Source organism: Dermacentor silvarum, chromosome 3, assembly GCF_013339745.2.
Source record: "Dermacentor silvarum isolate Dsil-2018 chromosome 3, BIME_Dsil_1.4, whole genome shotgun sequence".
In the NCBI taxonomy this organism is placed as follows: Eukaryota; Metazoa; Arthropoda; class Arachnida; order Ixodida; family Ixodidae; genus Dermacentor; species Dermacentor silvarum.
In genome coordinates this window covers 130188028-130213182 of record NC_051156.1, presented here as the reverse complement: position 1 = coordinate 130213182, position 25155 = coordinate 130188028, and the positions used below count along the sequence as shown (strand labels likewise).

The window sequence follows — 25155 nt, the reverse complement described above, 5'->3', positions numbered from 1 at the left end:
CTCATACGTCTCCCTTTGAGTACACTCGGTGGCGCCCAGTGGCACACCGATCGAGCACACACCTGTTGTATCAACACTGGCTGCTTCTCAATTGAACAGCCAAAACCAGTGGTATGCCGCGGCCCCCTGTGGGGAACCTTCAATCACGGCGACCACGAAATTCCGCTCATACGTCTCCCTTTGGAGTACACTCGGTGGCGCCCAGTGGCACACCGATCGAGCAAACACCTGTTGTATCCACACTGGCTGCTTCTCAATTGAACAGCCAAAACCAGTGGTATGCCGCGGCCCCCTGTGGGGAACCTTCAATCACGGCGACCACAAATTCCGCTCATACGTCTCCCTTTGGAGTACACTCGGTGGCGCCCAGTGGCACACCGATCGAGCAAATACCTGTTGTATCGACACTGGCTGCTTCTCAATTGAACAGCCAAAACCAGTGGTATGCCGCGGCCCCCTGTGGGGAACCTTCAATCACGGCAACCACGAATTCCGCTCATACGTCTCCCTTTGGAGTACACTCGGTGGCGCCCAGTGGCACACCGATCGAGCACGCGCCTGTTTTGTCAACGCTGGCTGCAAGCGGCCTAAGCAATTCACGTATAGCTGCCTCAAGTGGCAGCTGTGAACGACAGCAGGTGCACCCCGCTAGGAGCCCTTTTTGCTCTGGGGACGGCGGCGCGCCGGCCGGTATCCCTGTGGAAACCGCGCCACTGATCGAGCTGGACGTCAGTTCATCCTTGCTCGATCGCGCCGCTAACGCGCCAACGGCTCCCTTTGGAGCAGGCGCACAGACGCTGTTGCATAATGCCGCCGAAATGATCCAGGCGCTCTCTGGGGCAGTTAAAACGCTGTCGGCTGTTCCGAAATGCGCTCACCCCGCTGTACGGTTGGCAGTCCCGACCTACAGCGGATACGGTGACCTGCTCAGTGCCAGGGACTACTGTTACTCCCTCGCACGCTACCAGAGAGCTCTGGGTTTGAACGATCAGGATGTACTCGGACGCGTCGTCCCTGTTGCACTCACTGACTCGGTGGCTAGGTGGTACAGGCTTTCCGGACACCGTGCAACAACCCTCGAGGAGTTCCGCGCGGCATTCCTGCGTGAATTCCTACCCGCTGACTACGAGAGTAGGATGCGGCGAGAGCTTGGGCTACGTACACAGGCTCCTGATGAGTCGCTTCAGGAGTACGTACGGGCGATGCAAGACCTTTTCTTAGTCGCCGAGCCCAATGCTTCGAACGAGGAACGCGTCGAACGGGTGATCAGGCAGGCACATCCGACATTTTCGGCATACCTGCGCGGCGGCCGCTTCCGAAATCTGGAGGAATTAGCCGCCGAGGCAAAGCGCATTCAAGGTGACATTATCGCCGCGCGCGCCTATCGCCCACCGCCGCCCGCCAGCGAGGCCCTTGAGCCGAGCTGCGCGTGGAGAGAGCCTGAGCCCTTTCCCCAACGGAAACAACCCGGCCAAGCTGCCTTTGCGGCTGCAAGCGGGTGTGTTTGGGAGCTGAGCGCGCGCGCTCTCGATCCCTACACGCACGATAGACGGGCAGCCTGTGCTGCGCCACCGACCGAAACGCGTGCGCACTTTGCGCAGGGACGCTTTTCGACCCAGCGCATCGCGGAGGGAAACGCTCGTTATCAAGCGGCGAGCCGACCCCGGCAGGGAGCTGAGGCTGCTCCGCCTCGGGAAAGATACCGCGGCGGAGTACGCTGTTTTCGCTGCCAACAATGAGGGCACATTGCAAGGGATTGCACCGCGCCCCGGTCTCCTGTGAGGTCGGGAAACGGGATAGCAGGTCGCTCGTGAAGGCACGAGTGACCGAACCTTTGCTTGTTCCCTCGGCGTACCGAGCAGGTTGTGTTGCTGGTGCGCACGCGCCGTTTATTCCGGTGACCATTGCCGGCCGCGAATTTTCGGCGCTGCTGGACACGGGCGCAAGCGCTTCGTTGTTCGGCGAACAGGTTTTGTCCCACTTGCAAAAGCACGCAGTGCGCTTGCGGGACTGCCGAACGACATTCAATCTTGCGAAAGGCGTAGCCCATTCGGCTGGCGCCGCAAGGCTGACTGTCAGGTGGGGAGAGCGAATGAGACGCACGCGTTTCGTTCATCTCCCAGGGCTCAGTGTTCCTGTGATTCTCGGCCGGGACTTTCTCCTTAAAACTGGGATCGTTGTGGACATTGCGAATGGCGGCTATCGCGACGGTCAGTTCACGTCGCTAAAGCCGTTCATCAGCCCGCCGGCGTCCGATCTTGCCTGTGCAGATGGGGCGTCGGAATCGTGTCGCGCGCCGAGTTCGGGGGCAAGCCCCCGAGCTTCGCGCTCGCCCGCTCATGGTCCCCTTTGGGATCGAGAGGCACGGCACGAACCGTGTCGCGCGCAGAATGCGGGGGCAAGCCCCTGCGCTATGCGCTTGTCGACTCACAATCCCCAGTGGGATAGAGCGACACGGCACGAAGAGGCACCACATCCTCTGTCCGCCTGTGCGGCTCATTTGGATGATGCACAGAAGGCTCGTTTGTCGGCACTGTTACGCGACAACGCAGACCTTTTCACCGATCAACCGGGCTGTACCGATTTGGCGAGCCACGCGATCGAAACTGGTGACGCGCTTCCTTTGAAGTGTAACCCCAGGCCCGTCAGTCTTGCCAAGAGGCAGGTGATTGATGGTTTGCTGGACGAGATGCTATCGGCCGACATTATCCGCCGCTCGTATAGCGCCTGGGCGTCTCCAATTGTGTTGGTGCCTAAGAAAGATGGCAGTCATCGCCTGTGCGTAGACTACCGCCGTCTGAACGGAGTGACTCGTAAGGATGCCTATCCGCTTCCTACGATTAGCTCCATTGTAGGAACCCTGGGCAGTGCGAGGTACTTCACTACGTTGGATGCCTCGAAAGGGTACCTACAGGTCCGGATGGATGCGCGTGACCGGTCCAAGACCGCGTTCACGTCCCATAGAGGGTTGTTTGAGTTTACTCGTATGCCCTTTGGTCTATGCAACGGTCCTGCGACCTTTCAGAGACTGATGGACCGCGTCCTCGGGGAAGCAAAGTGGTCATACTGCATGTGCTACCTCGACGACATCGTGATTTACTCACGAACCTTCGAAGAACACTTGGCCCATGTTGCCGATGTGCTCGAGAGGGTGCGGGCCGCCGGGATGACTTTGAATCCTGCGAAAGCCCAACTAGCGCAAACCCGAGTTCAGTTACTGGGGTTTACGCTGGGCGAAGGCTCCATTGAGCCGGATCGGGAGAAACTTCGGGCAATCCTCGATTTCCCCGCGCCCAAGGACGTACGCGGCCTTCGCCGCTTTTTGGGAATGGCCAACTTTTACCGGTCGTTCATCCCGTCCTGTGCCCGAGTGCAGGCGCCCTTGAGCAAGCTCTTGGGTAAGTCGGCCGAGTGGCAATGGGGACCTGAGCAGCAGCAGGCTTTTCGCCAACTGTCTAGTGCCATTGCGGAGACAGCGCAGCTCAGACTCCCCGACCTGACCAGACCGTTCGTTGTCCAGACCGACGCGAGCGATCTGGGTTTAGGAGCAGTCCTCCTACAGGAATACGATGGCGTGTTCCAGCCGCTGGCCTTTGCCAGCCGCTCCTTGATACCGGCTGAGAGGAATTATTCCGTGACGGAGAAGGAGTGCCTCGCTATCGTGTTTGCACTACGTAAATTCGATGTCTACCTTGATGGTACGAAATTCGTAGTGCAAACGGACCACAGTGCGCTAAGCTGGCTGATGCGGCTCCGTGAGCCTGCGGGCCGGCTGGCGCGCTGGGCTCTCCTGATACAGCATTATGACTTTTCTGTGCAGTATCGAAAGGGGAGCACTAACGTGGTAGCTGACGCGCTATCTCGTGCCCCATTGTCCACCCAGAGCTTTTCTCCAGGTGCAACAGCCGCTGCCTAGCCGGTGCCTTAGCGCCAGCTAGCGTCGGGGGCGAAACGAGCGGGGAGAGAGGCGAGTCCGCAAGCGGGCAAACCTGTTTCTCCGCGCTCCAGGCAAGCAGCGCGCCGGAAAGCGTGCGTGCGGGGGAGCTTCACGAAAGCGAACCCATGACGCCGATGGCTGCAGTCCTGAGTGGGGACGAGACCAACCTCCCCTTTGGGAGAATTGGAATCGCTTTCAGCAGGCAAGAGCTACTTAAGGCCCAGCAAATTGATCCGTTTTGTCGCGGAGTGAGCGACGGTCTCAGGGAGACGGAGCGCCGAGACGCTGCTGGTAGTGCGGCGGGCGCAGGGGGGCCGGAAACAGCGTGTGTCGCTGAGTCCCCCGCGGATTTATATTTGCTGGATCATGATGGGCTCCTGCTGAAATACATAGCCACCGATGATGACGCTGTGGACCCGTTTAAGGTGGTTATCCCCAAAAGTCTGAGAAGCGCACTGTTGCGATGTTCTCATGACGAACCCTTGGCCGGTCATTTGAGTGGCTCTAAAGTTTTTGCGAAACTAAGCCAAACTGTGACCTGGCCTGGCATAAAGCGTGACATTTTTCGCTATTGCCGTTCCTGCCATGTCTGTCAAATGGTGAAATCAAGGGGTGGCAAGCCGCCCGGGCTGATGAAACCAATCGACAGTGAGCGTCCGTGGCAAGTGGCCACCTGCGATCTTATGGGGCCTTTCCCCAGGAGTAAGCAGGGGTTCACACACCTGATGGTAGTCGTTGATCATTTTTCTAAAAGGGTGGAACTGTTTCCGCTTCGTAAAGTGACAGCGCGAGCGGTGCTGGAAAGGCTACAGGAAGTGTTTTGTCGGTTCGGCTTTCCGAAAAGACTGATTACGGACAACGCGTCCTATTTCACCGCTCGGGTGTTTGGTGCTACGTGCCGTTCCCTGGGAATTAATCACTGCACCACTTCGCCCTACCATCCCCAGTCCAATTTGACGGAGAGACTCAATAGAACTCTTAAACCAATGTTAGCGGCCTTTGCCGAACGTCAAAAGGATTGGGCAGACCACTTGAGTGAGCTCGCGTTCGCAGTCCGAACCTCCGAGAATCGCTCAACTGGTTTCTCTCCCGCCTTTCTCAATTTTGGAAGGGAGTTGGCTAATCCGGTGACCAGTGTCATGCAATGCCAGCTCGGGGACGAGGAAGCGCCGGCAGACTGTTCTGCTTACGCTTCAGCACTTCGGGACAGGCTTTGTCGGGCTCTCTGTAGAGCAAGGCAGAGTTTGGCGTCGGCCAGGGCCCAGCAGAAGGCTCAATACGACCGGAAGCATCGCCATCTTTCATTTAAGGTAGGTGATCTTGTCCTGAAGCGCAACCACGCTCTTAGCGATGCGACCAAGGGGTTCTCAGCCTCGCTCGCTCCTAAGTGGCTTGGTCCGTACCGAGTAGAGAAAGTTTGGTCTCCACTCGCGTACTTGCTGAAGGATCCCTCTTCGGGAAAACTCAGCCGTGCCCATATCGCCGACCTGAAGGCCTTTGCGTCACGGTCCGACGAGCTTGCGCCAGTGCCCAGTGGCATTGCGCGCAAGCAACGGGGCACACGCGGAGCAACGGACCGCATTCGGACCACGCACCGGTACAATCTGAGGAAGCGGTCACCTGTGTGATTTCGCGCCGGACGACGGACTTTTCCGCAACCGAAGGCCCTCAGTAAAATGCGTAGCCTCAGTGGGCTAGCTTCTTTGCGGCCAGTGCACAAAAGAAGCTAGTCCCAGCCCAGCGTATTGCAAGTATGTTTATGTAGTGTTTTAACAGTGTGCATTTTTTCCCCCATTTTTTTAAGTACGCACGCTGAGTGTATTTGTTTTTTTTTTGAAAGTGTGTTTAATTTTCGCGTGTCAAGCCTTATAGTTTAATTCATTACGTTTTTTTTTCCCCTTGTAAGTAGCCGAACAGCATTTTTTTTTTCTCGTTCCTCTCCGTCTCTCGTTTTTTGTTCTCTCTCTGCGCTCGTCGTCGCTTTTGTGTTTTTTGGGCGAGGAGGGGGGAGGTGAAGGTCAGTAGCCCTGTCATTCGTCAGTGCGCGGGTGACGATCGACGCGACTTGTGTGCGTGTGTGTGTTACGCGGTAACGACCAACCACAAGGTGCGCGTGCAGTGACGGGGGTGCGCGGGTTGGGAGACGCGTTCGGCCATTGGTGCGCGGGCATATGACGCGGTGTGTTGACGGGGACAAGCCGGCAGGGGAACCGATGATGCGGTCAACCACTACGTGCATCCGCACACGACAGGAAGACTTCAACGAAGCAACGAGCCATCTCCAGATCCACCGAACATGGCCGCCCGAGGAGAGACACGTGGCGCACTGAGCCGGCAAGGCAAGGGCCGACCTGGATGGCCCGTGCGGCCGGCTCCATCCACGACCCCATGACCGCGACCACGGGTCACGCACCGAGCAATGACCACCTGGCCGAGCCAGGCAGACCAGGAGCCACCGCGATGCTTCTCGACCGAGGCACCATGGAAGACACAGCGACGCGTTGGCCGGGAGTTGTCACTGGACCGGGTGCCTTGGCCATTCCGGGGCCGCACGATCGCCGAGATGGATCGGGCGGCTCGGGGAGCACAGATGCCTGCTCCGCCCGACGTGGCGTTTTGTGCCTTGTGCCACGCCACGGTGTACTTCAAAAGCCATTTCACCGGGGCCTTACACGTGGCGCGCACAAGGGAGGCCGCGGAGAAGACGCGTGGGGTGAGCGCCCCGCAGAGACGCCAACCGTCACCTGTACCAGACGCGGACCTCGCGGCCCTGTGCCGCCAACGGCTGAGGGAGAGCGCGGATTTTGCGGCCCTCAAGGCGGGACCGCCCGGGCCTAAAGAAGACACGAGTTCACCGGCCCACGACCCCACCACCCACGTGAGCCTACTAATGACGGAACTGGGGGACTTGTTGTAGGAAGGGGAGGGAAAAGACGTACATAAAGACCTCCGTTCTTCTCCGGCATACTCGAACTAGTTGCCGTTTCTTTTGTTTCACCCCCTTTCGTTGGGGGTGGGACAGAGAGTGCTAGTTTTTTTTCCCCTCTTCTCTCCGCAGTAACGTTTTGTGCTCTACCATTTTTTTTATTTTTATAGTGCATGAAAGTGTTTTGTTTTATATGTCGGAACGCAGTGTGTTAAGAGTACTTGCTGGGCTGAGGTTAGCATTTAGCTTGTGCATGAAAGACTCAATTGTCTTTGATGCATAAGCCCCTACTAGCTGTTTCGCCAGGCCGGTAGGGGGGCATTTAAGGAGAGGAGGATGTGGGGATTGAGGGTTGCGCCGGCATGATTGCGCGCGCTTCGCCTGCTCTGCCATCCCTCGCCATCGTTCCCCGCTGGCCTCCTTCTCCGCCCGCGCCGCCTAACCGGTTCCCGCGGTGGCGCTGCGCACGCGGCGGTTGGCGGTGGGGGCGGGGAGGCATGGACTTCTCTCCGGGACCAGCGCACGGTACGTTCATGCTTTCCTCTCGTCCGCCGACACCTTTGTGACTAGGGCTGGAGCTCGCGCACGGTGCCTTTGCCCGTGCGGGGAGCGCGTACTTTGTGCTGATCCTTTCCCGACGCTAAGCCGACGAGCGGTGCCATTAGTGCTCGCGCGAGGTCGTACCTCGCCGAGCCGCACTTGCCGAAAGCCTAAGCCGAAGGATATTGCCCGTGCTCTCGCGAGTTGACCCATTGGTTATCGCCAGAGCAAGTAGCGTAGCCGCCGGGACTTTTCCTAGCGGCGTGTCCCAGCTTGAGCCTGTGCTCTCGCCGCGACGTGCTATAGGCGCCTGTTATTGTATTTTCGCCCTGGTGCGGGACCCCTTTGGCTCCCCTCCGTGCGGGCGTTTGTGCAGTGCTGGTGCCGACGGTTTCAGTAAACGGTTTCCGTCAACTCAGGGCTTTACTGTGTTTTTGCGTGCATCGCTCGGTAGCCCCTTGCGGCCTCTGAGCTCGCGCGCGAGCGGTGCTGGAGGCGACGGCTGACGCGGCCCTGTGGCTCGCTAAGCTCGAACCCGCGGTGGTTGGTCTCCTGTGAGACACCAAGAACCCACAGCTCCTAGAGGCAGTTATCAACTTAATAAAACTGAATTTCGGAATTACATAGATGAACTTCCGGCACCATACATAGTTGTCAGAGATTTAAACGCACATAAGACATTGTGGGGAGACTCTCGTTGCGATGCGAGAGGGCGCCTAATTGAAAACTTTCTCTTTTCTTCAGGAACATGTTTACTTAATAAGAAAGAGCCAACGTACTACAGCATGGCGTACAACACATACTCCTCCATAGATTTAAGTATCGTGTCAAGTACACTAATTCCGTACCTGGAGTGGTCCGTTCTCAAGAACCCTTTTGGGAGCGACCACTTCCCAATCATGTTAAAACTGACAAAACAAGATGTATGTTCGCCACACATTCCCCGATGGAAGGTTGACTGGGCTAACTGGGAACGTTTCCAAAAACAAACGTATTTAAGCAGGGATGATATTGCCTCTTTAAATATAGACGATGCTGTAGCATATATAACGGACGGGTTTTATAATTGAGACTGCCACAACATGCATCCGTCAAACTAACGGACTGGCTAATAAACGTCGTACCCCGTGGTGGAACGAAGAATGCAAGGAAGCACGGAAAAATCAAAACAAAGCTTGGGGACGACTTCGCGACTCTCCAACCGCCGAAAACTTGATTAGTTTCAAAGTCCCAGGGTAGAACACGTCGACGTGCTAAAAGGGAGAGTTGGGAGAAGTACATCTCCAGTATAAATTCTTACACGGATGAGACGAAAGTGTGGAATCGAGTAAATAAATTAAAAGGCCGGGAGGTACACCCACCCCCCTTAGTAAGTACTCAAGGAGAGAGCCTGGAAAATCAGGCTGGTTGTCTGGGCGAACACTTTGAATATATCTCCAGTGCGTCCCACTGCACACAAGCATTTCTGAGAGCGACGGCCCCTAAAACGTAAAGGTTCATCGAGTGAGGCCTACAACTATCGATTTACTTTAACTGAACTGAAAGCATCCCTCGCTTGCTGCAATAACTCGGCGCCAGGTGGTGATGGTGTCATATATGAAATGATTAAGCACCTACATCCTGAAACTCTGAAAGCACTCCTGTACCTTTTCAATGTCATGTGGGCGGATGGATATATCCCGTCCTCGTGGAAGGAAGCTATAGTCATTCCCGTGCTTAACAAGGTAAAGACCCATCCCTAGCCAGCAGTTACAGGCCAACAGCGCTAACAAGCTGCCTGTGTAAACTATTGGAAAAAATGATAAACAGGCGCTTAATCTGTTTCCTTGAATATAACAAACTACTAGACCCCTGCAATGTGGTTTCAGGGAAGGTATGTCCACAACAGACCACCTTATTCGCATTGAGCCTTATATCAGAGATGCTATTGCACATTCCGCATAAGAGTGGGCAACGCTTTGTCTAAGTCATTCACCCAAGAGACCGGTGTGCCACAGGGAGGCGTACTTAGATGCACACTATTTATTGTAAAAATGAATTCCCTGCACACAGTCATTCCACGCAAAATGTTTTATTCCGTTTATGTCGACGATATGCAAATAGCCTTCACGTCATGCAATATTGCCATCTGCGAACGGCAAGTGTAGCTTGTAATAAACAAATTGTCCAAATGGGCAGATGAAAATGGTTTTAAAGTAAATGCCCAGAAGAGCACTTGCGTGTTCTTTACTAACAAGAGAAGCGTAACGCCAGTCCCAAGTATTGGAATCAAAGGAGATGCGCTCTCTGTGAGCAGCGAGCACAAGTCTTTAGGAATCATTTTAGATTCTAAACTTGCATTTATTCCTCAGATTTAGCATCTGAGGGCAATATGCCTGAAGACAATGAACCTTTTAAAGCTTCTGTCGCGTACAGATTGGGGTAGTGATCGAAAGTGTTTGCTTAACTTGTATAAAAGTCTTGTCCTCTCACGCCTTGATTACGGGTCCATAATTTATAATTCTGCAAAGCCAAGTGCATTAAAAATACTAGACCCCGTTCACCACTTGGGTATCTGTCTCGCGACTGGTGCTTTCAGGACAAGTCCAATCCAGAGCCTCTACGTAGAGTCCAATCAGTGGTCACTTCATCTGCACAGGTCATACATCAGCTTGACATATTTTCTGAAAGTACAAGCAAACATTGAACATACGTCTTATTTGACAATAAACGACGTGACCGCTGACGCACTCTTCCATAACCGACCATCAGCGAGAAAGCCGTTCTCTTTGCGTGTGAGGAATCTTAGTGAGGAAATGGGTGTTCCACTGCTTGATCATCGTCCTACGGCTCCAGCGGAACTGTTACCTCCGTGGCAGTGGTGGCTCATAGATTGTGACACATCGTTTATAGAAGTCACGGAACACGCGCCAGAGGCACACATTAAAATGCATTTCCTTGAACTCCAATCAAAACACTCGTGTGCAGAGTTTTACACAGACGCTTCCAAGTCACATGCCGGGGTATCTTATGCAGCCATCGGTCCATCCCTTTCGGAATCCGTTGTACTGCACCCGGAGACAAGCATCTTTACGGCTGAGGCGTATGCACTATTATCGGCTGTGAAGTATATAATGAAATCAAAACTTAGGGACTCCCTAAGTGTCGTGAAAGCTTTGAAGTCACTCTGTAAACACAAAAACCCTGTACTTAATGAGCTCTATTCCATTCTGTGTAAAGTGTATATATCTAACCAGCATGTGATTATATGCTGGGTGCCGGGCCATAGAGGCATTGAGGGTAATGTTCGAGCAGACCAAATGGCCACATCAGTTACATCTCAGGCGTTACATATCCCTACAGCTGCTGTTCCTGCGACAGATTTGAAGCGTTTCCTGCGAAAGAAATAATAAGCTTCACTTGATAAAACCACAGTTAGGTTTCTCGCCCCCCGTAACAAAAACACGACAAACTGATGTCCTGTTCTGTCGTCTAAGAATAAGACATACATATGGCACCCACAATTTTTTGCTTACTGGTGATGAACCACCAACCTGTGGTAGATGTGGTGAGAGGCTGACCGTCCTCCATGTCCTCTTGGAGTGCCGGGAAGCCGAACAGAGAGAAAGAAATATTTTCCTCAAGCATACCGGTATCATGTCCCTCCTCATACCATCATGTTTCTTGGTGAAGAACCGCTTTTTCACGCCAAAGCAGTCGTCAATTTCTTGAACGATGTGGTCCTGTATGTTATTAGCCCAATAAGTTCGTAGCGCATCCTCCCCAGAGGATGCCGCTGTGATAGTAGTTTTTATAGTATATGCCTCCAGGCCCTTGTGAATCAAGGGCTCTGTTTAGGCAGTAGTGCTTCTTGCCAATTACTGCATCTTAAATATTTTAAAGATTGTGTCATTCTTTCTCAATGCATTCTTCATTTTATAGTACATCTCATTAGTCATTGCTATGATTTTAGTATATGTATATTTTACGCACTTTACAGCGATTATTTTAGGCCCCTTTACAGCCACGCTGCATATACTTCTCAGAATTATCGCTCCACTGCACACTCACAAACACTGGCATGGCGCTCTTTGGCCATAACTGGACCTTGCGCCATAAAACACCACACATCATCATCACCGACACAGAGTAAGAGTAGTTTTTTTTGCACAGCATTGTTCAGCTTCGAGCACTACTATTTTCAGTTCTGCTGTACTTAGCTAAGTATTTACCTGAGTCTAACGCACACCGAAGTTTTGCGTGCTTAAAGAAGATCAAAATGCATCTGAGCATAATGCACTCCCAATTTATGAAAGAGCAGCATTGCATGCCCACACGTTCTCTTTAAGAAAAATAAAATAAAATATGAGACAAAGAATTTACCTTCTGAGAAGGGTTTTGTTTATTGAGCTTACACAATGAGAGCGGCATGTCACCATTTGCGCTTAATTGACTACACATACTGAGCATGCAGGGGCAAAATTATCAAGCGATCACTTTTAAAGATACATGTACTACCATCACTTTGCGATGTCTTACGTGATGCTACACCGGACCCATGGAAATATGCGGCCGACACCATTCTTGAGACTGTGCAGTTAGCGAGTCTCGCACAGCGGCAGAAATGCAGGCAGCTGTGCATAGCGACGCGTACAGTGGTGAGTCGCGTGATATACTGCGAAATTTATATGAATATTAACTGTCTGAGAAGCCACTGAAGATTGAAATTGAGCACAAAATGAACGCGCAGCAATGTTTATGAAACGAACGTGCTCTGTCGCCATCTTGCGGTGGCGATGACACTGTCTCTGCTGTATGCTGTTGCCAATGCTGTGAACGTGGTTTTGGTGTCACATTCGACTTTGACGTGTAGGACCCATTTCTTGGATTAAACATGTGCATTAGATTCGGGTAAATGATGTAACACATTGATATTCATTCACGCTCAGCAAAGCTCACTCGCTGCCATGAGTTCACAAATTCTTTCGTGTATAAATGCACTTGTCATCATGCCATTTCATTGTTTTTATTTTCTTGACTAATAATATATGTGAGGGCATGCCATTTAAAAGCATGAAACTGAATTTTGTTTTCTAAGGAAGCTTGGTGATGGTAACCTATCAAGCCTGATAAAGGAAACATGTTCAAGCACAGTGCTTTTTCTTTATTGGAAGCATTCTTTGTTGTGACAAAAAAGAAATGTGGCAAGCAACTACGTATTGTAATATTTCAAGTAAAATATATGAAATAACTTACTCGTGCTTACTTACAATCAGGCAGTAGAGGAGAAAAAGTGTGGTGCCCTCTCTTTTATTCCTGCAGAAAAGTGTTTCGGGCTTGTCACACTCTATAAAGTCCATTTGCCTCATCATTTTTTCTTTAACTGAGATGAAATGCGGGAGCATCAGTGTCACTGAAATAGCGCAATGCAGATTGTGTAGTCTTCTAGCAGCATTATTATTGGACAGCCCTGTCAACTCTTCATAAGTTCTCATTGGTTTTTGGTTGTGCTTGAAATCGGTGGCAGTCTTTCTAGCTCTCATCGCGTTTTAAAGCCCAAGTTCAGTCATTTTCCGATGTCAGTGGATCTCAAGGAAATTTGCTGGGTACATTCCCTTGCACATTACCATCATTTATACATAGTGCTCCGTGTTTTCGGTTTTATCCGAAAAAAACCGATAAACATTCGCCGGTAAAATTTTTGACAATTCGGATTTTTCCAATAAACTCCGATTTCAAGCGACAATATATATGATCGGGTTCCGTTCCTTATCGAAAGGGCCAGTTCTAAGCGCTCATTTATACAACTTATGGTTTGACCGATTTAAAGTTTACCGCGTGTCGACAGTATCTCGAAGACCGCACCCATCGCACATTTAATAACGGCATTGTCGCGCAAGAAGCGAGAGACGTCAACAGGTCAACGAATTAAGGCGCACCAGAAGCGCGCGACGGCATCTTGATATACGGTCCCCTGGCGACACTAAGGCGCGCCAGGCGACAGCGGCGCTAGGGCGCCTAGACAACATTGAATATACGGGCCCCGGGCTTCGCCGCCCGCTTCCGCCGCTGCCCCCCTCAAGAGATTTCATTGGAGTGGATTGCAGCCACGCGGAGTATTGGGTGTGTGTGATTGGTCTGCTCGCAGCGCGCGCGCGAGAGAACAGTTTCAGACAGCCACGACAGTGAGAGTCAAGCATGGAGAGCATGCTCACGGAAACCTTCACATGCTCACATGAGGCAATTCTGTGGCGCGTCAAGAGAAATTTCGCGCGAGCAAAATGGGAAGAAAACGAAAGCTTTGCGGCAACTACGTAAAAGAGTATAGCAATTTCGAATAGTCGACGTCCTCTGAAGGAGTCATTGTTTGCAAGCTTTGTCGTGTGACAGTTAGCATTGCCAACGGGAAGGGCGCCGTGAGAATTGCGGAGCATTTACGATCACAGCGCCACGTCCATATGGAGAAGCGCCACGCAGACACAGGTGAGATGAAGTGTTGGTGCTTTCAATTAACGGCTGCGTGAGAGTGAATGCAGCATGCTTCGTACAGTTTCACGAGGTTTCGTCGTGCACTAGGGATGGTAATATCGATGAACGATTAATCGACTAAAAGTACGCCGCAAAACGATTAAAGCAGTTCGATTAATCGTTTTCCAGACAGTGACTAAAGTGGCGTGAAAATTTTGAAATCGTACTGTAGAATGCGGAGTACGAGCAACGACCGCGCGGCTGCGAAGACCGAGAGCGACTGTCGACTGTTTTCCCGAGTCATGTCGAGCTGGCCAAGCGCTTCCCCGCTTTACGCGCACGTCGCACAGGCTGCCTGGGGCCCGGAGAGAGGCCGCCCCCGTGGAGGAAGAAATAAACTAGGCGAGAGCATTACGTGAGGCAGCTAGTCTTGGCAAGCGAACTCACCGTCAAGCGATTTCCTTCATGTTTTACTTCGCAGTAGGGTCAACACGTGACCCTGAGTGACAACGTATTGGCCGATAATGTTTGGTTCGCAGCAGTTTCAAATCAGTGCGCTCCCGTTCAGCTGCGCTGCTGCCCTGCACCCGGCAGCATTAAACCTACCGCGCGCTCTGATGTGGCGATCACGTGTTGCGCCATTACTTCTTGATGTTAGTCGTGCTGCGATGTTCTCTTCTAATTATTCCTTCCTCCATGCCCACCCTCCTCAGTAAGCGCCATCTTTAACATACAGGGTGTTCATTTTTAAGTTTTACGGAATTTTTAGAAATCGCCTGTGGCAGGTAGCATAATTTTATCATTGAGCTGGGTTATTCGATGAGGCGCAAATTCGCACGAGAAATCGAAACACATATTCAACGAATAAACAAAAAATCACTGATTAACTTCTTAGTTAATTACTTTACGACACATATAACAATTTACGAATTGTAGCCGGTGATCTTGTCAGGCGTATCCACTTGCAATGAATTTCCAGAATGACACCAGTTTGGAGATATGCGCCATCATACTCGCCGTAAAAATGCACTGTTGTACCACTTAATTTTTTACCAAAATGCATTGAAGCACAAAAGTAACTGTAACGTCCATGTATTTCGTCCCACACTTTGAGAAATAGTATCTCGAAACTGGTGTCATCCTGGAAATTCATTTCAAGTAGATGCGTTTTGCAAACTCACCGGCTACAATTCGTAAATTGCGATATGTGTCATAAAGTAATTAACCAAGAAGTTCATTAGTCAATTTTCGTTAATTGGTTGAATATGTCTTTCGATTGCTCGTGCTACTAATGTCCACCGCTCAACGATAAGAATTATGCTACCTGCCACAGGCGATTTTTAAAAATTCCGTAGTAGTTGTCACGTAGTAGTTACGATGAAGAAAACAGTCGCAAAACTGTGAATGACGAAACGGACTTTTTATTGGGCGAGCCTGTGCCCACAAAAGCAAGTTTCACTCGAAGCACAACGATAGCGGCGAACACAATCGGCGATCGTCGAAATCTGATCAGCGGCGAAGCGCGTCGGCTTTTATACATGATGGAGTCATCGAAGGTTCCAGAGTAATCTCTGGTACCCGCGTGTCTTCCAGAAGGTACTAGACAATTGGCGTCGCTCATACAATCAGATTACATAAGCGTCGGTGACAACTGATAACGGATAGAAGCATCGATAACGTTCGAGAAAATTCCGATACTACATGCAGGCGCTTCCTGCGCCGAGCGATAACGTTTAAGGTGGCGGTCCGGCAGCACCAGCCCCCCGTTTTGAGTACCTTTGGAGCAACCGCGGTGGCTCTTCTGCTTAGGATATAAAGTTGTGGTATATACCATAAAAAAGCTTAATTCTTGTATATTCTAACTATAGATAATATTAAGAAATTGATTGATGTGATTTAGAAATAAATGTTCAAGAACAAGCATGAGATGCATGGTTTTTGCGAACTATGTCTCAGTTGTGACCATATATATATATTTTTTTAATTATGGGGTTTTACGTGCCAAAACCAGTTCTGATTATGAGGCACGCCGTAGTGAGGGACTCCGGAAATTTGGACCACCTGGGGTTCTTTAACGTGCACCTAAATCTAAGTACACGGGTGTTTTCGCATTTCGCCCCCATCGAAATGCGGCCGCCGTTGTGACCATATTTAGAAGAAATTACCGCATTTACTGCATTGCGGCTTGCTCTGTAGCTTTAGGACATATTTATTTCCTAGACGGAGCAAAACAATGTTTACTTTTTGGATAAGTTGCTTTTGAAGTTTGCCAAAATATCGCAACTTCTGTTGTAAACAGCCCGGCAACTACACGCTCAAGGAAGCTAAATTTTGGACAAATTAGAGATCAAGCAATTTCCAATGAGGATGCAAAATTTCATTTATGTACCTTTCTTGGCTTTCCTAATAATGCGACCGAAATTAAGCAATATTTAGAATTCTGGTTCTACTTTTGCCCATTTTTGCGGGAAGGCACTAAAGCTACGAAGGGGCGGTGTAAAACTAATAAAGGTACATGAATGAAATTTAGCGTCCTACATGGAAATTCCTTGAACTCTAATTGTCCAAAATTTAGCTTTCTAGAGCATGTATAGTGGCCGGGCTGTTTACAACAGAAGTTGCGATATTTGGCAATCTTCAAAAGCAAATTATCTAAAAAGTAAAAATTCAACATTATTTTGCTGCGTCTAGGAAATAGATAAATATGTCCTAAAGCTACAGAGCAAGCCGCAATGCAGTAAATGCGGTAATTTCTTCTAAATATGGTCACAACTGAGACACATTTCTCAAGAACCATGTATATCATGCTTGATCTTGAACATTTATTTCTAAATCACATTATTCAATTTCTTTATAATATAAATAGTTGGAATCTACAAGAATTAGGCTTTTTTATGGCATATACGACAACTTTATATCCTAAGTAGAAGAGCAACCACGGTTGCTCTTCTACTTACGGTAGAAGAGCAACTACACAGGTACTTACGTGAATAGATAACTGTGTTTCAGCCTTTTTAAAGCGCCCGAAAAAAAGTCGATTAATCGATTAATCGACGAAAAACCCCGCATCGAAATCGATTAATCGATGATACGCTAAAACGACGAACGATCATTCGTTAATCGATTAAAACATTTAATCGACCATCCCTATCGTGCACGCTTAGTTCTATGCCAGGGTCTAAACAGACGTTTTTCTCCATTCAAACTTTCTAGGAAAAATAAAATGTCCTTCGCGTGTTTCGATATTTTAGTATTCATATATGAATTCATCATATGGGATGATGAAGTTAGGAAATTTGCAGGCGCAAGTTGGAATAGGCTAGCACAAGACAGGGGTAATTGGTGATCGCAGGGAGAGGCCTTCGTCCTGCAGTGGACATAAAATATAGGCTGATGATGATGATACAAATTTATCTAAGATTTTCGGGTTTTGAGAATAATGCAAAACTCCGAATTTCGGAGAATTGGGGATTTACGGGAAATAAACGCCGAATTTCCGCCAGCAATATAAACTCCTATAAACACCCGCCGATTTTCAAGAAAAATAAACACCGAAAACACGGAGCCCTATTTATACAGAACAACAGGCTTGAGAGATACACAGATCTCTTAAAAATAATTTTATTGCTTACCTCACTTGTCTTCTCACAATTATTGGCCACATTGTGTCTGTGTGTATGCATGCACGTGCAAAGCATGCTGGGAGTGAATAGCAGATGACAACGAATGCATCCAAGAGCATTGAGGAGTACGATGTTCTTGAGCTGGCAAGTGGCGCTGGATGTCGCTGTTGCTAGAATTTACATATTGTGTGTATGAGGAAGTGATTGGTAGCAAGTGAGGTTCCATTATTGGCTGCATGTACTTCAGCACTTGCCAGCCGCTGATGCAGCTTGAGCCAGTGTCGATCGCGTTCAGCCGTGGGGAGGGGGCTAGCACTGCCGTCGAGTTTGTGCATCTGTTACCAGCAAACCTCACCTGAAGTGTTAGCTGAATAAAATTGCTTTTCTAAGTCACTTTTGAGCCTATGGATTTTAAGTGAACCATTCTTTATTTCGTAAACTGCAAGGCACAAAAGGCGAAAAGCAGCCAGACGGTGCACTGTTAACATCAGTATTCTTGTCCTCAAAGGCAGCAAGTCTCACTCTCCGGCAGTTTTGTAAATTAAAGGTGACTATGTACATGAAGCTATTTGTGCGTGTTGTTATGTTGGGTAATTATTTATCTCCTCATATGCACTGTGTGCCTCTTATTCCAAGCGGGCAACAAGTGGTGGCTCCTTCCATAGAGCAGCGTAAGCAAGTGCCTCGTTCAGCTACCATCCATGTCAGTACTGGCATTGGCAATTCCTCAAGAAAACTACATGGTCTAGAAATGAGCAACCATAAGCACGAAGTCATAATCTATGTCTAGATTATCGAAGACAAACTCTGTGTGCGAAAGCACGAAGAATGATAAATAAGCAGTTATAACAATGCATACAATATATGGTCACCCGCTTGCTGTTTTCCATGTCTGGTCTTTCACACCAGCGCGATCTAAAGATGCGATGGTGCTCACGTGCACAAAATCTGCTTCTTTTGCTATCTTCTGGTATTATTTGATGTCACTGAGGTACAGCTTGAATTCATTATCAAGCAATGAGCGGTCGCTGTATCTGCTTAATGTAAACAAATGCACCGGTTGTTGCTTTGGGCTGTCACCGGTACTCTTCTAGGGAAATAAAATCAGCAATTAGGGCTATGTTCTTCACATTGCAATGGGATGTGCTGTGGTGGGTTACCGGCATTCTCAGCAACTGGCTAGTGTGTAGCAGCAGGTCAAATGGGAATCGCAATTAATGGCATCGCAACTGTCACTGTTCAAGAGCTCCGAAGATATAGTTCTATGGTACAGAGCGTCCACAAATTGGCAGCATCTGCTAGCTCATCGCCTTCGCCGTTATTGTTCTGTGCACTGGCTAGACCGCAGACCGGCATGGTTTGCCTGCCGGTTTACGTTTGTTTACAGAAACACAGGCTGCAAGAAAAACAAGTGGTCTGGCAGTACCACACCGGGTGTTTGCCAAGCTCTCAATGGCGTGAAATAATACCAGCTGTGCAGAAAGCCATGCCAAAATGGTAGGCATGTTATATTCTTGCTCCCAGGACAAAATGGAGTGTCATGTTGCAAGTGTGCAACAAGCATCAGATTCCTCCTCATCCTCTACGAGCTTGGCATTGGTGAGCACCAATGCCGTAGTCTTGCACCAATATTGGACAGTGCCAGTGCAACTTGCACATTTTTGATGATTTTAGGCAGCATTTTTTGAAATATTCTAGGTGTTGGCGATAAATAATTACTTTTATATGTTGTAAAACCGACTTTCACTTTAATTTTTCCGTGCCTGAAGATGACTTCTTTAGTCCAGCACAAGAACTGGTGGCAGATGACATAGGTAGGAAAGAGGTTTCTTGCACCCTCATTGCACTTTTACTTGTCACTGTTAAAATCCCTCAATACACTGCGCGCATACGAAACTGACAATATGAGGCTACTGTATTTTTCTGTGTGGTTGGAGTACTAAGGACTCCTGTCCTGTGAAATTAACAAAATTTAACACAGAACATTTGCTGGCAGAAAAATGACAGTATGTGTTTGTAGAAATGCATCATCTGCAGCACTTTTTTGACAGGCCTGAGTGTGCAATTCATGGTGAAGCTGTAACTAATCTTGTCAACATTAAAGATTTTTTACACACATTACAAAATTCTCTGGTTTATGACGTCATGCTGCTTGGACCGAAATTTTTATTGCCAAGCCCGGCGTGACGAAAGCGGTGACGTCAAAATCACTGCGGCTTACTTGGGAGCGTCACCATTAGATTCTATGGTAGTCGAGCAAGGTAGTATGACGTGCCGGATTGAAGGGCACCGGGCTTGTGCTATCCAGGAATCGTTGGCCAAGGGTCTCAACGCACTCGCTTGCCCGCGAGTAGTTCATAACTCGAAGGACCGCTCCGCGGCCTTCAATTGGATAAATAAATGCTTTCGCATTTATTTATTTATGCATTAATGTATGTATGTGTGTGTGTGTGTAATTATTTAATGGGTACCTGCTTCGCCATTCAGGCATTACAGCAGGGAGGGTACAGTTCATATAAATTCATGCAGTTCATTTACAACTCATGAGATGTGCTTAGGTGTTCTCGGATTTCTTTTTATCTTACAGCGCGTTAATGTCAAGCTTAAAAAGAAAAAAAAAGAGAGAAAGAACATCTGGATTTATAATATCCCGTTATGCACTGAGCCCAAAACGTGACGCAAAAAACCCTGCGTGCAAGCTTACGGTTAGCAATGCTGCTTCTAATCGAAGTGAGCACTGGTCATTTTTTCCCTGTAAGAATCTCAAAATGACACTGAAATTCCGGGCTGAGTAGCGGGGTGTCAATTTTTTCGTGACCATGCTCCAAAAACTTTAGCGCCGGGTTGTACATAATACATTTTATTATTTATATACCCCTGTCACACGCGTACTTTCAAAGAGCGTTTAAAAAACGAGCATTGAAACCTACGAGCCCCATTGGCTGGTTTTCCGGGAGCTACAGCTACGGATCTACAACTACATTCGAGCGTTCTTAACGGACCACACGGCAACGGTAGGCGTGGATAACCGGAGAAAGAAAGAAAAAAAAAAAGAAACGTCCCGAATAGAGGTAGTCCTCAGGGATCAGTATTATCACCTTTCTCTTCAACGTCGCCAGGAATAACCTTTCTGAGCATCCAGAAAATATCCCGTACCTTCGTCACGCAATATATGCGGACGACATTACCATTCGGATAACTCGAGGCTCGGAGGGAGAACAGCAGGACGCCCTATAGACCTACACCACGGCGCTACGTCACGAAAATGCGGTGGCGCTGTCGTCGGAATTTAGTTTCGCTTGGTAGGCACTCGGCCGCCGAGCCGCCGCCCGTGTCGCGCCTACCACAGCAGCCGCTGGGTTTCGCGGGTGGTTGTGCGGTTCCATCTGTGAGGTCTTTATTCTACGATTTTACAATGAAAGAAACGCAGTATGTGGATGAGCTGAGTTGCGTCGAAATACGCAAGAGACTAAAGTTTTCATAGGTTTCCTGTTGATGAAAACAGTCGCAAGCAATGGGCCGCCGCGGTAAAAAGCGAAAGTTGGAATATGATACCAGATCATCCATTATGCGCAAAACATTTCGTAACCATTAAGGTTCTCTTTTATTTTGATTGGCGTGCATTAGCCGATCTTAGGATGGTTACGATCTTAGGATGATATACGATCTTAGGATCCTTATTAGCGTGCCATTATAATTGCTTGCCGCACTGTGGGAAAGCTAGATTAGGATTAGCCTTGGATGTAGGTCGAGCGAGCAGATGCCCCACGAAACACGTCACATTCGACTTTGTTTTCATCTCAAATAATTGAGCCACCAGCAGTGTAAATATCCTATCACACGTTCACATACGCAGGCAGCAGGGTCACAGCTGCGTTTATTGCAGTGTGGAAGTCATAAATGCGCCTAAACGTGTAGAAATCAGCTACAGCTTGTTTTTAACATAAAATAGTTCTTAATAGAAAAGCTATCTCGAATTTGCGCGTGTTTCGTAAAGCAGCGCCCAGTACTAAACCACTGGCGCGATCCGGAGCAACGACCCGACGGCATTTCGTCTCGCAGACGGAAACCGAAGCACCGGTCGTCTCAGCGAGGTGGCTCGGCTGGCTTGCAAGTACTACGTTTCGTTTGTTATTCGCACCAACGACACCGACAAAACCGATTCATTTAAGCCCACATTAATCGTGTTGTCGAAAATAAGCGCACAATGATGAGCAGCAGGCCAGGCCGCAAGCGCTGTCGTCCGTCACTGCGGCGGTCAACGAGCTAGGCCTAGCGTCTCGTTCGGCCGTATCCCGATGGGGGCGAGATGCAAGAACGTGCATTGGGTGCACATTAAACAGTCTCACGTAGTCAAACTTAATCCGGCGCCCCCATTACTGTGTGCTTCATAATGAAATCGTGGTTTTAGCTCCCCCACCCCATTAAAAAAAAATGCGCCATCAGCGCGTGCAAGCGGTGGCGGCGAACGTGGGCGGAGCCAAACGTTGGGCGGAGCCTACGCGACGTCGCTATAGGGCCTAAAATATATCGACGGTGCCTACCGCTGTTTACAAACATGGTGTAGGTCTATACAAGCGGCGGCAGCCGTTATCATCAAATAGGCCCACAAGTGCAGCCTTGAGTGCTCCCCAGAAAAATCATCGTTCTCCAAACGAAATCCAGAAGAAAAAGCACAGGTAGAGAGGCCATCGAAATACACCTCAACCAGAAACCTATACCCAGATTCCAGACACTACGCATACTAGGCGTTCACATGCAAGATAATGGTCGCGATAAGCACACTGTAAACTCACTAAGATAGATGGCCTACAGCGTACTCGCGTGATCAAATCAATAGAGTCGCCAGTCGCAGCCATGGCCTGAAGAAAGAAGGCCTACTACGTTTGACTCAAGCTCTTATGTTTAGTATAGTCACGCACGCGACACCTTATCTCAGTCTAACATCAACAGGAAAAACCGAAATAAACGTGTTAATGCCGGAAGCGTACAAACAAGCGCTCGGTCTTCCTCCACACGACCTTAGACGAACTAATTGAAGCACACCGACGTTCACAAATCACACGCCTCAACCTCAGTAGAACAGGCCGAAGAATAACTCTTCGAAGGTTGCAATACCCCGTGCCGACAACCAACAGTCAACAAGTACTCAAGTCCCCAGATAAGCAAATAACGGTGACCCCTATTCCGCGTAACATGCACCCGGAATGTTACTTGGGCAGAAGGAAAGCACGAGCCAAAACAATAGAAAGAAAATACGGCACTCTCTCCACTGCTCACTGGACAGATGCGGCCAAGTACCCGAATGGGGAGAGCATGGTGATCAGCAGGTGATTGCAGCCCGAGGTCACTGCAACCGGGCACTGCAAGAGACGCCAGAAGCCCCAGTCCTGAAACACTACACGCTTATTCGTACTATGGCATACTTCAGCACTACCACCTTTCGAGAAGAACGATGCCACCACCACACCCATCCCTCAGCAGAGCTGAAGCCACAGCCTGGAGACAACTCCAGATCAGCACCTATCCTTCCCTCACACTCCTCCACGCGATGTACCCACCTTTTATGAACCCCTTTGTTCTTTCTGTACAGAGCAAGCTACCCTCTACCATACCATGCGCCAAGAAACTCCCCAAACCGAAACACAACGCAAGAGCAGTGAGACATGGTGCTTACCACCACTGGAGGATCGGTGAAAGCTGTTCGGCAGAGCTGAAATTGCTGCCGCTGCCTTGTAACCCTGCACTCTACCAACCACGGGGATCCAGCCCTCTTCGTGCACCATCATAATAAAGTTTTCTCTTACTTTCCGCTTGCACAAACGAGCCAGTCCTCGATTGAAAAAAAAAATCGATCGTGACCGGAAGCGACCATGTGACACGGAGGCTATTGGGCGAGCTACCAATTTCCAAATGTGAAATCTACTTTAATTTTTCTGCCACATTGCATCACTCACTAATACCTACACGGCTGTTCCCATTTATGATCAAACAGCACAGCTGCTAAATTAACGAAAAAAAAAACCGCTTTACCTTGCACTCGGGTGCGCAACGCTTGAAACAGTGAAGCAGGACGATCGTAGCCTAGCATTTTCCGGAAGTGCGCGCGAAACCGCGTTCCAATACCGACACCGCGTTCCAGGACACCCGCTCCATGAATGCGTCTCTCTCTCTCTCTCGCTCTAATAAAGCACAAACCCTCTTCACCTCGCAGAACACGAGCGCGCGAACGCGCCAGCTGTACTATTAAATGAGTGCAAACAGCATCCTGGCGGCGACCTAGAAAAACCGTACCGAATTATGAATAATTTGAAAAAGGTAATAGCAAGCGTAAGATGACGAGGAAAATGCAAAAAAAAAAAAATCTGCGCTATGTGGAGAAACGACAGAAAAGAAAAGTGATCACTTGTTTCCTTGCATAGTTTTTTTGCCGCGGTTTGAGTGTTCGTCTTCCACCCGATTCTTGGCCAATCGTTCTTCAGGGGCACGTGCCTCAGCTGGTCATCATCATCATCATAAACATTCTAGAGTTCCCGCGGTCAGACACGCTCCTTGAAATGCTGTAAATTTCAGCGAATGATAGATAGGCCTGTGCGAGACTGCGATTATTACGTCTGTCTCTTCCCCAGAGAAGAGGCAAACTAACACAAACCTAACTAAACCAAGCTTCGCAGAGTTTTTCGTTATTCTATTTTCCCAACATGCGCCAGTGCTGCCTCACTGCATCTTCGTTACTAATCTCTTTCTCCAGATGTTGTGCTGGAAAATGTATATGTTTAGAAATCATCAACAGTGCTTGAACAAGGGATATATCGGGCTGCAGACATCGTTTATGCTCCCGCGGTGACACAGTGGCTACGTCACTCTGCCACCGAGCCCAAGGTTGCGGGTGCGAGTCGCAGCCGCGGCGGCTGCATTTCGATTGGGACGAGATGCAAACATACTCGTGTACTCAGATTTATGTGCACGTTGGTGGACGCGAATAGGTCACCACTGAATTGAGAAGTCTACTATAGCTCAGTGTACTATTAAAAGCCCCATTCGTTTTTCACCTCCCCTAATCAAACCAGCATATATTCTTCGACAAGGGGGACTCGTCCACGTCTAGGTGAAACCCCCGTGTCGAACCTTTTTTCAGACCTTGTTCGGCCAATGTTGATCGCAAGTCTCTACCTTTATTTCAACCTCTGTCTTTCTTATATCGGAGATGAAAAGTTAAGCAGGAGAACGTCGACATCTACAATGAAATATGTCGTCACCTATCATTTACTAATCACCTTGAGGCGCATGTCGCAGCAGTGGAGTTCAGGCCAGTATTGAAGGCATGCTCACTTTGTAGGAACAGCAGTTTCAAAATACCTGTCCCCAAATTTGCGGCGAAATGGATCGGCGTCGCCCCGCCTTCTCAGATGGAGCTTCGAAGACGGGATATAGGGGCCAATGATAAATCAACACCTGTCAACAGGCAGGAAACTTGAGTTTAAGAATTTTTCTACAGATCCCCAATTAAACCAGATACTTGAAATATGTCAGCCTTAAAATTGCATACACTTGCTCGTTTTTTAACCGTCTGTGGTTCCGAAGCTGGTTTGAGACTAGTGTTCAGGGCCTTTAGGATGCTATCGTCAAGCATTTCAGAGGCAGTTCTGCGCGAATGAACCGGTAAATTATTTTTCTTTGAC

At 49.1% G+C, this 25155-nt stretch overlaps 1 protein-coding gene across 1 annotated transcript; it reads left to right on the top strand.

Annotated features, from left to right (window-relative positions):
- Positions 1-435: 435 nt before the first annotated feature.
- Positions 436-1421, top strand: LOC119445786 (uncharacterized; the record flags this gene model as incomplete). The annotated part of the gene is made up of 1 exon (XM_037710063.2): positions 436-1421. A coding segment is annotated over exon 1 (603 nt), but the record flags the coding sequence as incomplete, so codon positions are not given.
- Between the last annotated feature and the right edge of the window lie 23734 nt (positions 1422-25155).